This window comes from Microtus oregoni, unplaced genomic scaffold (assembly GCF_018167655.1).
Source record: "Microtus oregoni isolate MIOR12 unplaced genomic scaffold, Mior012 000006F_ref0000085, whole genome shotgun sequence".
Classification (NCBI taxonomy): Eukaryota; Metazoa; Chordata; class Mammalia; order Rodentia; family Cricetidae; genus Microtus; species Microtus oregoni.
Window position 1 is genome coordinate 60874452 of NW_024543065.1, and position 13529 is coordinate 60887980.

At 48.9% G+C, this 13529-nt stretch overlaps 2 protein-coding genes across 4 annotated transcripts in view; one reads left to right on the forward strand and one right to left on the reverse strand.

Annotated features, from left to right (window-relative positions):
• Nucleotides 1-259: 259 nt before the first annotated feature.
• LOC121449055 (regulator of G protein signaling 9 binding protein) lies at nt 260-1081 on the reverse strand. The gene has a single exon (XM_041653261.1). The coding sequence runs from the start codon at nt 1079-1081 to the stop codon at nt 368-370; it is 714 nt and encodes a 237-aa protein (XP_041509195.1). The 3' UTR covers nt 260-367.
• Nucleotides 1082-2117: 1036 nt separating this feature from the next.
• Ankrd27 (ankyrin repeat domain 27) overlaps nt 2118-13529 on the forward strand; it is a 60025-nt gene continuing 48613 nt past the window's right edge. For all 3 annotated transcript variants that reach the window (XM_041654026.1, XM_041654027.1, XM_041654028.1), the window contains exons 1-2: nt 2118-2224; nt 7344-7475. In XM_041654026.1, the coding sequence (XP_041509960.1) occupies nt 7374-7475 (102 nt within the window). In that variant the 5' untranslated portion in view covers nt 2118-2224; nt 7344-7373. The remainder of the gene's footprint in view (nt 2225-7343; nt 7476-13529) is intronic.

Below are 13529 nucleotides of genomic sequence, written 5' to 3' on the forward strand. Positions count from 1 at the left end.
CTACACTTTCCCAAATTGCCCTGTCTTATGCACTGTGGGAGCCAACTACTAGGGTGAGGGCACCAAACTTGGGACACACGTGTTAACCCATCAAGCTCAAAGGGATACGGGGTCACTGTGGACCGATTTCTATTAATAGAAGATAAAGCTCCTGCGGACGGTAATGCCCTGACAGCCCTGTGCAGTTAACTCCTCTTGGGCCAGTAAGTTAAAAAACAAAACATGTCTTGCCCAGGCAGAAGGTGCCCTTGAAAGGATCATGTTCACACGCGCACACACCGGGGGTTCACTACCTCTCTTTAACAGGCCAGCCTTCACGCCCATACTCTGGAAGGAGAAGGGGCAGCGGGCGGCCGTTGGGTGTCAGTCAGCTCAGCTTTGCCACACATAAGGCGAGTGCCACAGCCACCAGCAGCACGGCACTGAAAACAGTGGCGGCCAGGGCCTTGCTGGGGTCGCAGGGTCCCGCGCGTTCCTGTACCGAAATGCCACCAGCCGAGGACGCACCAGCACTGGCACCTGACAGGAGTTCGGCGCCCGCTGCCTGCCGCGCCTGCACAGTCCAGCGGGGTACGTTGACTTTCATTTCCATGTCGTCGATCATCTTGCCCACTTGGAGGACTTCGCGCTCCAACTCAGGCAGGTCGGCGACGTCGAAGTCTCCCTCGGCCTCGTGTCGCAGGCTGCGTGCGCTTAGGGCGCGCGCGGCCACTGCAGAGGAGCCGCCAGCCACCCCAGTGCGCACGAGTGGCCGGCGCGGCACGTGCAGCGGGAAGGCTGCTCCCAGCGTCAGTGAGCGCTGCATGTCGGCCTCGAGCAGGTCCAGGCAGCCCGAAAAGGCCACCCAGAGCCGCTCGAACTCCGCGCGCTCCTCGGTCGCCAAGCCCCGGTCACGCAGCGAGACGGTCAACCGGGCGCCTGTTGCCACGGCCAGCTCGCGCGCCTTCTGGCGGGTCTTCTGCAGCTCCTCGCGCAGGTCCTGTGTGTCCGCGGAGCCCCCCACAGTCAGCACCAAGTGATGATAGCACGCTGTGGTCTTATTAAGCGCGTCCAGCAGCGCCTTGCACTCCTCTCTGGCCATGGCGCTGCCCTCAGGCGGCGGTGCCCCACTGGCACTCTTCAGCGTCGCAGATCGCCTCCAGCCCTGATGAAAGCCTTGGGCTGGGCGGACCGAATACTGCTCATGGCCTTGCCGCCGTTCTAAATGGAGCTCTCTGGGGATCCTCGACGTGCGCCTTCGACGTCCCCGCGTGCAGAGGGAGTCCGGTTAGCTGCCTACCATCCTCTCTTCCATTGTTCCCAGATGCGCTCCGGGTCACTCGCAGTGGCTCTGCACGACTTTCTCCTTCACGGGGGCTACCTGAGAAGCCCAGGGTGCAGACCCCATCCTTGGTCGACCCCACGTCTCCAGGCTGAGCGGTGCGCCTTAGCTCCGGTCAAGGACAGCACGATCCAGTTTCGTAGCCACGCCTCCTGCCGCGGGTCTGGGCCAGGAGCTTCCCCGCCCCCCCCCCCACCACCACCACAGGTAGGCGGGGCCCTGCCAGGGGAGGTCAAGTGTGGCTTTCCCTCCTCTCCCTCCCGTGTATTCCATTATAGTACTGGAACCTTAGCGCCCGGCAAAATCAACTTTTTCCTGTTTTGCAGACGAAGAAGACTGAGGCTCGGTAGAAAGTAGCTTATGTGGAGCCCATGATAGTGAGGAGACAGGACCGAGGGATACTGATCCCTAGACCCTGTATGCAACAGAATAGTGTGGCTCAGAGGACTGAGCACCTTCGTTTTGCGTCACCGGCAACACAGGGCGGTCGTCCGGGCAGGATGGTTACCTAGGTGGGGCTCTTCTCCTTCGCGGTCCAGCCCGAGTTCAGGGACCCAGCTAGGACCCCACCCCTAGTGTCAGATCTTCCCTAGGTCCCGCCCTCTCACATTCTGGGCACGCGCACTCCCTGACTCTTGGCGGGGCTAGTCCGAGTAGGAAGCGCGGTGTCGCCTGAGCCCCACCCCCGACTGAACTGGGCTTAATGATTGCTCTGTTTACATGTCAGTCTCAGTAAAAGTGACCTCTTATTGGACAGACTGAGGTGAGGCTCCGCCCAACGGCGGAGTAAAGGGGTGGGCTGAAGAGTGGCGCTGCCGCACCCGGGTGGTGGGCACTGAGGTCCCAGCCCAGAGCCTGGGAGGTGCTGTCGTAGCTCAGAGGTGAAACTATGTAGCCTCTTAAGTAAGTGTCCTCGGAGGGTGTCCTCCAGCGCCTCTCTACTCTAGGGGGCGCGGAGGTCGGGTGGGGACCGGGAGCGGAAGGGGGAGGGGCTCCCTGCGCTGAGCCGGAGCCCCGGGCAGGGCTGAAGGGCCCCCGGGGCCCGGACCCGTTGCTGGCTGAGCCTCCCAGCCCCTCTGGTTCCTCTGCTGTCCGCAGCGTGGCGCGCCTTGCCCACGGTGCCCACCGAGTCCAGAGGGAAGGCGAGGCGGCGCGGAGAATGCGTCCTCTGTTCTCGGGGCTCCACGGCAGGCCCGGGTCCCGGGATCTGAGACTTGGGGCAGTGGATGGGACCGTCGATCACAGGTCGTGTGACCTGGGAGGTTTTCTGGGGGCGAGCCTGAATACTTGGAGAGGAAGCTGTATATGCCGGTCCCAGTCTAGGCCGGCTGATTGTAGTCCCCGCGAGGGATAAAGGAGGAGAGGGTGTCCCTGCCTGCTTTACACGTGGCGACGACCTCTCGCCCAGTAGGTAGAGAATACTTTTGGAAAACTCTTCGGTAGTCTGTTCAGTTTCTTGGTTGAAAACGGACTGTCCAGATGCGCGCGCGCCTCTCGGTGCCCCTCCAGCCTCGCTTCCAGCTGCAGGGGACTTGGACACTCCTGGTGGGTGGCGGAGGGGGGGGGGGCGGTGGTAGCAAGTGACACATCACCATTGAGGAGTGAGGGACTTAGGGTACGAGGGCTGATGAGACTGGACAGACTTGGTGGCTGGGAAGTGCTTCGTTCTGTGGAGAGAGGCTTCTGTTTTTATTCAACGCAGTAGACTTCCCACTGACCGTGGAGCGCAGCAAGGCTTATTAGTATTTTGAGGGTTCCCCAGTGCAGGCCATGGTGGTGTGGCAGCCAAGGGGGTTTAGTACTTACTGTCACTTAGGGGGTCGATTCTTTAGCCAACTCAACTGACCGTCTGCATCCAGAACTTGGGTGCTGTGGGACTTGGCCTTTCTCTGGGGAGGATGGATGCTGGCACACAGGGGTCATGCATGGGTCTTGATATAGGAATAGGTTTCAGAATTAAATGAGTGGAAGGAGGGAGAACCCATCCCTTTGGGAAGCTGTAGGGGGATGGGGAATGATGAGGCTGCAAAAGTGGACAAAAGCCAAACACCAAGGGGGGGGGGGGGAATAGAAGAATACTGCCTTGACCTGGAGGTTGAAGTGGTCACTTGGGGGTGGTTCAGGTGTGTGGGAGATCTGGGAGGCAGAGGTAGAGGATGGCCTTGAAGCTGGGTGATTATGTGTTCCCAAGTTAGACCTTGGGTGAGCTCTCACCTGAAGTCACCCTGCAGGCAGCATTTCTAGGAGAGAAGCAGCCCCAATTCTACATAGGGCCCGGAGTCCAGCTCATGGGCCTGGGCCTCCCTCCGCCGAGTGCCAACCCCACTGTGCTGCACTCACCCCCGGGCTGCTGCAGGCTTTTTCTTATCGATTTTTCTGTGTGCTGGTCAACGATTTTGTGCTGTTAGGACACTCCCTGATTGTTAGCTGGTGACATTAGGCTGGTGGTGTCCAGTAACTTCTTCCTCTCCACATAATTATAGACAACAGGCTTAGAGAGGAATCTGGACGAAATGTGTCTTTGGGAGATGCTAAGAAACCTCCTTCAGATTGCCTGCGCACTTGCTGAAAATCCTGGCAAGTAGATGGGGTGGGAGGGTGGGAATCTGGGTAGTGACTGTAGCCTGCCAAACTTAACTGCCCTCCCCCCTGACCTTTCCTCCCCAGCACCATCATCCCATTGTCACTGTTGTCTGACCAGCTTTGAACATTTTGTTTATTTTGGGCTCCTTCCCTTTTTACCTGCATGGCTGCTGCCTGGGATTAACCCTTCACCCACTGGGGCAAGACTCTGAGCCAGATGGAGTGCTGAGTACTTTAACAAGGGATTATAAAGAAGATATAGCTGGGGTCTGTAGATCTCACAGGTCCAGAAGGACCCAGGTGACTAAAAAGCACAGATTCCACCGCCCTCCCCATGCTTCTGTTGATATTAAAAATAGATGACTAGAAGGTTTTCCTCTTTTGGCCAGTCCCCCCTTCCACTTTGAATCATATATTACTGGAGAGCATTGCTCACCACTTGGCAAGTGTGCCTGGTTAGGGTCCTCCAAGGACAGAGATAGCCTCAGTGGTAATACTTGGCCAGGAGTGTATCTCTGGGAGCCACAGACTCCCTGGGCTGGATTCTGGGGAGCAGGGCTGCATCCTGTCACTCCATGGCTCCTGACCATCCAGACTTACCCGGGTTGGCAGGACAGTTGAAGACCACAAAACCACACCGAAGTGTGCACACTCTCCCCTGAAACGTTCAGACTAATGTGGGCCCCTGTACGGCTGTCTTGTTCATGGGGTAGCTGGCCTCAGATAGCTCACGTTCAGTGGTCTTTGGCATTACTGACTTCTGTAAATTATCTCCTCATTGGAAGGCTATCAGGGATGGTCAAGACTCCCGCGGTGCTTGGATTCTTAGTAGGACTTTTAGGGACTTATATTACTTAATTTTAAAAAAGTCTTTTATCATGGTTTTCTGTGCTCACAAAGACCCCCTAGCCTCCTGATTCCTTAGCTTTGCTCCTGTATGTTTGAGGCGTGTCCTCATCCCGGATCCTCTCTATTCCCTGCTGTGCTGTTCCTCTCTGGCCTTAACTCCTTAACTCCTAGCCGGGGAGTTAAGGACAGTTTTGGTGCTCTGCCAGTGTGCCCGTGTCCTTCCCCAGCTTGGTCTCGCCATAACGCACATCCTGTTTCTCAAGTGGTTTTTATCCAAAGCATCTTCTACTGCCACCCTCCGCCCCCAGGGAACCAACTATCAGAAACCAGAAAGAAATGCTGTTCCCCCATGACTCTGTCCCCTCAAAACCGCATTCTCTGCTGCTTCTGTTGGGGGCTCATAAAAGGGTTAACCAGGCTCTGGCAATAATTGAATTCAATGAAGCAAGCACCTGAACCGTTAGCGAACTCTCCCAGGGGGGCTCAAGGAAGGATTATTTGCACCCAGTTTTTATTCTAGGATCCTCTTAAAAGTCTCCTTTTCAAGGATCTCCTCAGATCAAGCCCCAGTGGGGCCGATAGTCAAGTTAGCGCTCACTGGGCAAGGAGACTTTTTTGGGGCCCGTGTGCCTGCTGTCAGGTAGACTTTTCCATCTGCGAAGATGGAGTTTGGTCTTGTCCATGTGTGGCTTATGAAATAATGCTTTCAGGTGTTTTTCTGTCTATCGCTAAACGTGTTATTTTAAACATTGGTTTTGTGTGTGTGTGTGTGTGTGTGTAGAAATTAGAGAACAGGAGCTGGATAGGTCCCTCAGTGGTTACCAGCATTGGCTGCTCTTGCAGAGGACCCAGGTTCCCGCACCCACAACCATCTGCTAACTCCAGTTCCAGGGAGATATGACGCCGTCTTCTGGCCCCCACGTATACCAGGCATGCACATGGTTCACAGACATACATGTAGGCAAAACACCCATGCACATAAGGTAAATAATAAAAATAATAACTTAAAAAAGACCACGTGCAGGAGTCATTTCTGCGTGAGTGCCAGGGATTGAATTTAGGTCATCAGGGCTGGCAGCAAACGCCTTTATTCGCTGAGCCGTCTTTCTCACTGGCTGAATTAATTTTAATTTTAAAATAATAATTATATGTTGAAAGTGTATTTTGGATAGGTTACAGTATATAAAATGTTAAAAGCAGTTTTGGCTTTTTTTTAGTGCGGCTTCTAGACATTTATATTATGCATGTGTCAGGCATGAGGGCGCACACCTGTAGTCCCTAAGACTTAGAGAGCTGAGTTACAAAGATCATATGAAGCCCAGAGGTTTGAGGCCATGCGGGTGCAATAAAATCAGAACAAGTACAGCCAGCTGGCAAGGTGGTGTAGTCAGTAAACAAACTTGCCACCATGCCCGAGGACCTGAATTCCATCCCCAGGACCTGCCCAGAGTTGCCCTCTGACCTCCACAGGCGCTGTGTGTCATGTGTCGTGACACCCATGAGAAAAACGAAAAAAGAAAATGTAATAATTCAAAACAAAAATACAATAAAATCTAACTGTGTGGCCTGTGTCTGTAATTCTATTTTTTTTAACATGCCTCTTTTTGAACTGGCCTAGACCATTGAAACACGAGAATGGAAATAGGATAGGCACACATGAGGACTTGGAGTGTGGCAAAGACAGCTTTCCCGACTGGTATGAAAGACAGAGATTATGCCAAAAGCGATGCTGGGACAATTGGCTCACCATATGGAAAAGTGAAATTAACTGCTGATTTATAGCACATACAGAAATAAAATCCAGATGGGCTGGAGATGGAGATGTGAGAAAGTTCCGGGTTTTTCTGAGGCGCAGGGGCTGCGTTTGTGGAGCTGGAGGGGACCTGGCCTCAGGTGGCCTTTGTTGTGTAAGCAAGTCAAAATGTAACAGCTCCCATCTGCCCTCCTTTCCTTACCTTAGTCTCGGGATGTTTTTGTCCACCTCACCTGTCTTAAGGGTGTGACTGCATCTTGTTCCTGTTCGCCTGTTGCGTTCGCTAGATCTCTTGGACAACCCCTGCCTTGGTCTCTTCTTGCTTGGGTGGTGGTATCTAAGAGCCCTGCAGGCTGAGGCTCAGAAATCGTCGCTAATCAAGTCAGGCTCCAGGGCCGGCTCAGGATGGAAAAGCGTGGAGAAAGCTGGTGATACAGCACTGCAGACCTACTCTGGTCCCAGAGCTAGGAGACTGAGGCAGGAGGATCCTGCTTTTGAGATCAGGTTGGGCTCTGTATGTAGAGAGATGCAGCTTCAGAGACAAAGCAAGAACCAAGTGTTGGGGCATTAGCTCATTGGCAAGAACAAGACCTGGTGTTCAGGCCTTAGAACTAACCGTGTATGTACGTGTGCGCTCATGGGTAGGCGGGTAAACACGACAAAAAAAAAAAAACCCACAAAAAGCAAAAGAACAACCAGCTATCCCAACACTTGGGAGATGAGAGCAGGTGGATCTCTGTGAGTTCGAGGTCAGCCTGGTCTACAAAGTGAGTTCCAGTCTGACTGGCACCTAGTAAGCCCTGTCTCTAGTCTCAGCTTTTTCCTCCCTTGTCCCAGGAAGCTCACTTGGACCCCCCTGAAGTCCATATGGCTCTATATGACGAAGATCTCCTGAAGAACCCTTTCTACCTGGCCCTTCAGAAGTGGCGCCCCGACTTGTGCAGCAAGGTAGCCCAGATCCACGGCATTGTAAGTCGTCCCCCCCTCCGCCCCGTCCTGAGGGTGGCTCTCAAGCATGTGAGCAATGCCAGAAATGTGGCAGACAGATGAGACATTTAGAGGAAGTCGGTTACAAAGCTGCTGAGTTTAGCAAAGCTGTGTGTGTGTGTGTGTGTGTGTGTGTGTGTGTGTGTGTGTGTGCTGTGTCCCAGGTATTACAGCATGCTGGGTGTATACAGGGCAAACAGTGAGGGGCCACCAACCGCTGCTGCTTGGAACTGAAGCCTGGTGTCTTAGTTAAGGTTTCTGTTGCCGTGTTGAAACACCATGACCAAACAGCAAGTTGGGGAGGTAAAGGTTTATTTGGCTTATACTTCTATATTGCTATTCATCATTGAAGGAAGTCAGGACAGGAATTCAAACAATGCAAGAACCTAGAGGCAGAAGCTGATGCAGTGGCCACAGAGGGGTGCTGCTGACTGGCTTGCTCTCCCTGGCTTGTTCAGCCTGCTTTCTTAGAGAACCCAGGACCACCAGCCCAGGGATGGCATCATCCAAAACGTGTTAGGCCCGCCCCCATCAATCACTAGTTAAGAAAAATCCTTACCGCAGGATGTTATGGGATCATTTTCTCAATGGAGGTTCCACCCCTTTCAGATAACTTCAGCTTGTGTCAAGTTGACATAAACTAGTCGGCAGGCCCCGTGCTGGGCAGTTCTCATCCACTCAGCTGGGCGGTCACTCCTATGGAGGTGGGGAATAGGGACCTGTGAACTCACACACAGCGGCATGATTAGCTTTACCTGTCAACCTGGAGTGCTTGATGCTCCTCAGCTGAGGGCACTTCCTGCTTCTGCAGAGGACCCCAGGCTCAGTTCCTGGCACCAACATTTTTTTTTTATTGAGAAAAGGAGAAAAAAAAAAAGTTTCCCCCTCCTCCCAGCCTCCCATTTCCCTCCCCCTCCTCCCACCCTTCTCCCCCTCCCCCCACTCCTCTCCCCCTCCCTCTCTAGTCTAAAGAGCAATCAGGGTTCCCTGCCCTGTGGTAAGTCCTAGGTCCTCCCCACTCCGTCCATTTCTAGGAAGGTGAACATCCAAACTGGCTAGGCTCCCACAAAGCCAGCACATTACGTAGGTTCAAAACCCCGTGCCATTGTCCTTGGCTTCTCATCAGCCCTCATTGTTCGCCATGTTCAGAGAGTCCGGTTTTATCCCATGCTTTTTCAGTCACAGTCGAGCTGGCCTTGGTGAGCTCCTAATAGATCAGCTCCACTGTCTCAGTGGGTGGGTGCACCCCTCGTGGTCCCGACTTCTTTGCTCATGTTCTCCCTCCTTCTGCTCCTCATTAGGACCTTGGGAGCTCAGTCCAGTGCTCCAGTGTGGGTCTCTGTCTCAATCTCCATCCATCACCAGATGAAGGTTCTATGATGATATGCAAGATATTCGTCAGTATTGCTATAGGATAGGGTCATTTCAGGTTCCCTATCCTCAGCTGCCCAAGGAACTAACTGGGGACATTGCCTTGGGCTCCTGGGAGCCACTCTAGGTTCAAGTCTCTTGCCAGGCCTAAGGTGGCTCCCTAACTAAGAATTGTGCTTCCGTGCTCCCCTATCCAACCTTCCTTTATCCCAATCCTCCTTTTTCCCCAAGTTCCCCCCATCCTCCCCTTCTCACTTTTCTCTCCCCATATCCCCTTACCCCCATCCCACCCCACCCCCAAGATCTCAATTTTCTCCCCGGCAATTTTGTCTACTTCCCATAGCCAAGAGGACAACTATATGTTTTTCCTTTGGTTCACCTTCTTACTTAGCTTCTTTGGGATCACCAATTGTAGACTCCGTGACCCTTGTTTATGGCTAGAAACCAATTATGAGTGAGTACATCCCATATTCATCTTTTTGGGTCTGGGTTACCTCACTCAGGATAGTGTTTTCTATTTCCATCCATTTGCATGCAAAATTTGAGAAGTCATTGTTTTTTACCGCAGCGTAGTACTCTAATGTGTAGATATTCCACACTTTCTTCATCCATTCTTCCATTGAAGGGCATCTAGGTTGTTTCCAGGTTCTGGCTATTACAAATAATACTGCTATGAACATAGTTGAACAAATGCTCTTGTCATATGATAGGGCATCTCTTGGGTATATTCCCAGGAGTGGTATTGCTGGGTCCAGGGGTAGGTTGATTCCGAATTTCCTGAGAAACCGAAACACCGATTTCCAAAGTGGTTGCACAAGATTGCATTCCCACCAGCAATGGATGAGGGTACCCCTTCCTCCACAGCCTCTCCAGCAAAGGCTATCATTGGAGTTTTTTATTTTGGCCATTCTGACAGGTGTAAGATGATATCTCAAAGTTGTTTTGATTTGCATTTCCCTGATTGCTAAGGAGGTTGAGCATGACCTTAAGTGTCTTTTGGCCATTTGAACTTCCTCTGCTGAGAATTCTCTGTTCAGTTCAGTGCCCCATTTTCTAATTGGGTTAATTAGCATTTTAAAGTCTAGTTTCCTGAGTTCTCTATATATTTTGGAGATCAGACCTTTGTCTGTTGTGGGGTTGGTGAAGATCTTCTCCCAGTCAGTAGGTTGCCTTTTTGTCTTGGTGACAGTGTCCTTTGCTTTACAGAAGCTTCTCAGTTTTAGTATGTCCCATTTATTCAATGTTGCCCTTAATGTCTGTGCTGTTGGGGTTACACATAGGAAGCGATCTCCTGTGCCCATCTGCTGTAGGGTACTTCCAACTTTCTCTTCTATCAGGTTCAATGTGTTCTGACTGATAGTGAGGTCTTTAATCCATTTGGACTTGAGTTTTGTGCATGGTGATAGATATGGGTCTATTTTCATTCTTCTACAGGTTGACATCCAGTTATGCCAGCACCATTTGTTGAAGATGCTTTCTTTCTTCCATTGTATACTTTTGGCTCCTTTATCAAAAATGAGGTGTTCATAGGTTTGTGGGTTAAAATTCGGGTCTTCTATACGATTCCATTGGTCGACTTCTCTGTTTTTATGCCAGTACCACACTGTTTTCATCACTGTAGCTCTATAATAGAGTTTGAAGTCAGGGATGGTAATGCCTCCAGACAATCCTTTATTGTATAGGATTGTTTTGGCTATCCTGGGTTTTTTGTTTTTCCATATAAAGTTGATTATTGTCCTCTCAAGATCTGTGAAGAATTTTGATGGGACCTTGATGGGGATTGCATTGAATCTATAAATTGCCTTTGGTAGAATTGCCATTTTTACTATGTTGATCCTCCCAATCCAAGAGCAAGGGAGGTCCTTCCATTTTCTGGTATACTCCTCAGTTTCTTTCTTCAATGCCTTAAAGTTCTTGTCAAATAGATCTTTCACTTCCTTGGTTAGAGTTACCCCAAGATATTTTATGCTGTTTGTGGCTATCGTGAAAGGTGATGATTCTCTGATTTCCCTCTCTGCTTCCATATCCTTTGTGTATAAGAGGGCGACTGATTTTTTGGAGTTGATCTTGTATCCTGCCACATTACTAAAGCTGTTTATCAGCTGTAAGAGTTCTTTGGTGGAGTTTTGGGGGTCGCTTATGTACACTATCATATCATCTGCAAATAACGAAAGTTTCACTTCTTCCTTTCCAATTCGAATCCCCTTGATCCCCTTATGTTGTCTTATTGCTATTGTTAGAACTTCAAGCACTATATTGAAGAGGTATGGCGAGAGTGGACAGCCTTGTCGTGTTCCTGAGTTTAGTGGGATGGCTTTGAGTTTCTCTCCATTTAATTTGATATTAGCTGTCGGCTTGCTGTATATAGCTTTTATTATATTTAGGTATGACCCTTGTATCCCTAATCTATCCAATACTTTTATCATAAAGGGATGTTGAATTTTGTCAAATGCTTTTTCAGCATCTAATGAAATGATCATATGGTTTTTTTCTTTCAGTTTATTTATATGCTGGATTACATTGATAGATTTTCGTATGTTGAACCAGCCCTGCATCCCTGGGATGAAGCCTACTTGATCATAATGGATAATTTTTCTAATGTGTTCTTGGATTCGGTTTGCCAGTATTTTGTTGAGGATTTTTGCATCGATGTTCATGAGTGAGATTGGTCTATAATTCTCTTTCTTGGTTGAGTCTTTGTGCGGTTTTGGTATCAGAGTAACTGTAGCTTCATAAAAGGAATTTGGCAATGCCTCTTCTGTTTCTATATTGTGAAATACATTAAGGAGTATAGGTATTAGGTCTTCTTGGAAGTTCTGGTAGAATTCCGCATTGAAACCATCTGGTCCTGGGCTTTTTTTGGTAGGGAGGTTTTTGATAACCTCTTCTAATTCTTCGCGACTAACAGGTCTATTTAGATTGTTCACCTGGTCCTGGTTTAACTTTGGTATATGGTATTTATCTAAAAAAGTGTCCATTTCCCTTACATTTTCCAGTTTTGTGGCATATAGGCTTTTGTAGTAAGATCTAATGATTCTCTGAATTTCCTCTGTGTCTGTGGTTATGTCCCCCTTTTCATTTCTGATCTTATTAATTTGCAAATTCTCTCTCTGCCGTTTGATTAGTTTGGATAGGGGTTTGTCAATCTTGTTGATTTTCTCCAGGAACCAGCTTTTTGTTTCATTGATTCTTTGTATTGTTTTCTGTGTTTCTATTTTGTTGATTTCAGCCCTCAGTTTGATTATTTCCAGTCTTCTACTCCTCCTAGGTGAGTCTGCTTCTTTTTTTTCTAGAGCTTTCAGGTGGGCTGTTAAGTCTCCAATATGTGCTTTCTCTGTTTTCTTTAAGTGGGCACTTAGTGCTATGAACTTTCCTCTCAGGACTGCTTTCATAGTGTCCCATAAGTTTAAGTATGTTGTTTCTTTATTTTCATTGAATTCCAGGAAGACTTTAATTTCTTTCTTAATTTCTTCCTTAATCCAGGTATGGTTCAGTAGTTGACTGTTCAGTTTCCATGAATTTGTAGGCTTTCTGGGGGTAGCATTGTTGTTGAATTCTAACTTTAATCCATGGTGATCTGATAAGACACAGGTGGTTACTAATATTTTTTTGTAACTGTGGATGTTTGCTTTGTTACCGACTACGTGGTCGATTTTTGAGAAGGTTCCATGAGCTGCAGAGAAGAAGGTATATTCTTTCCTATTTGGGTGGAATGTTCTATAGATGTCTGTTAAGTCCATTTGATTCATTACCTCCATTAATTCTCTTATTTCTCTGTTAGGTTTCTGTCTGATTGACCTGTCCATTGGTGAGAGAGGAGTGTTGAAGTCTCCTACTATTAGTGTGTGCGGTTTGATGGCTGCCTTGAGTTTTAGCAATGTTTCTTTTATGTACGTGGGTGCTTTTATATTAGGGGCAGAGATGTTCAGGATTGAGACTTCATCCTGATGAACTGTTCCTGTTATGAGTATAAAATGCCCCTCTCCATCTCTTCTGATTGATTTAAGTTTGAAGTCTACTTTGTTAGAGATTAGTATGGCCACACCTGCTTGTTTCTTAGGTCCATTTGCTTGATAAGCCTTTTCCCAGCCCTTTACTCTGAGTAGGTGCCTGTCTTTGTGGTTGAGGTGTGTTTCTTGTAAACAGCAGAATGTTGGATCCTGTTTTCGTATCCAATCTCTTAGCCTGTGCCTTTTAATAGGTGAGTTGAGTCCATTGACATTAAGTGATATTAATGACCAGTGGTTGTTAACTCTGGTCATTTTTTTAGTCGTAGAGTTTGTGTGTTTCCCTTCTTTGTTTTGTGTTGGTGAAGGGTCTCTAGATGTCTGAGTTATTGTGGTCATTGTTGGACTCCTTGGTTAGTGATTTTCCTTCTATTACTTTCTGTAAGGCTGGATTTGTGGCTGTGTATTGTTTAAATTTGTTTTTATCCTGGAAAATTTTATTTTCTCCATTTATAGTGAACGAAAGCTTGGCTGGGTATAGTAATCTGGGCTTGCATCCATGGTCTCTCAGTTTCTGCAGTACATCTATCCAGGACCTTCTGGCTTTCATGGTTTCCATGGAGAAGTCAGGTGTAAGTCTGATAGGTTTACCTTTATAAGTAATTTGGCCTTTTTCCTTTGCAGCTTTTAATATTCTTTCCTTATTCTGTATGCTTTG

Bases quoted from the DNA above. Each gene is read 5' to 3' on its own strand.
- LOC121449055 (XM_041653261.1), bottom strand. From the start codon at position 1,081: ATGGCCAGAGAGGAGTGCAAGGCGCTGCTGGACGCGCTTAATAAGACC.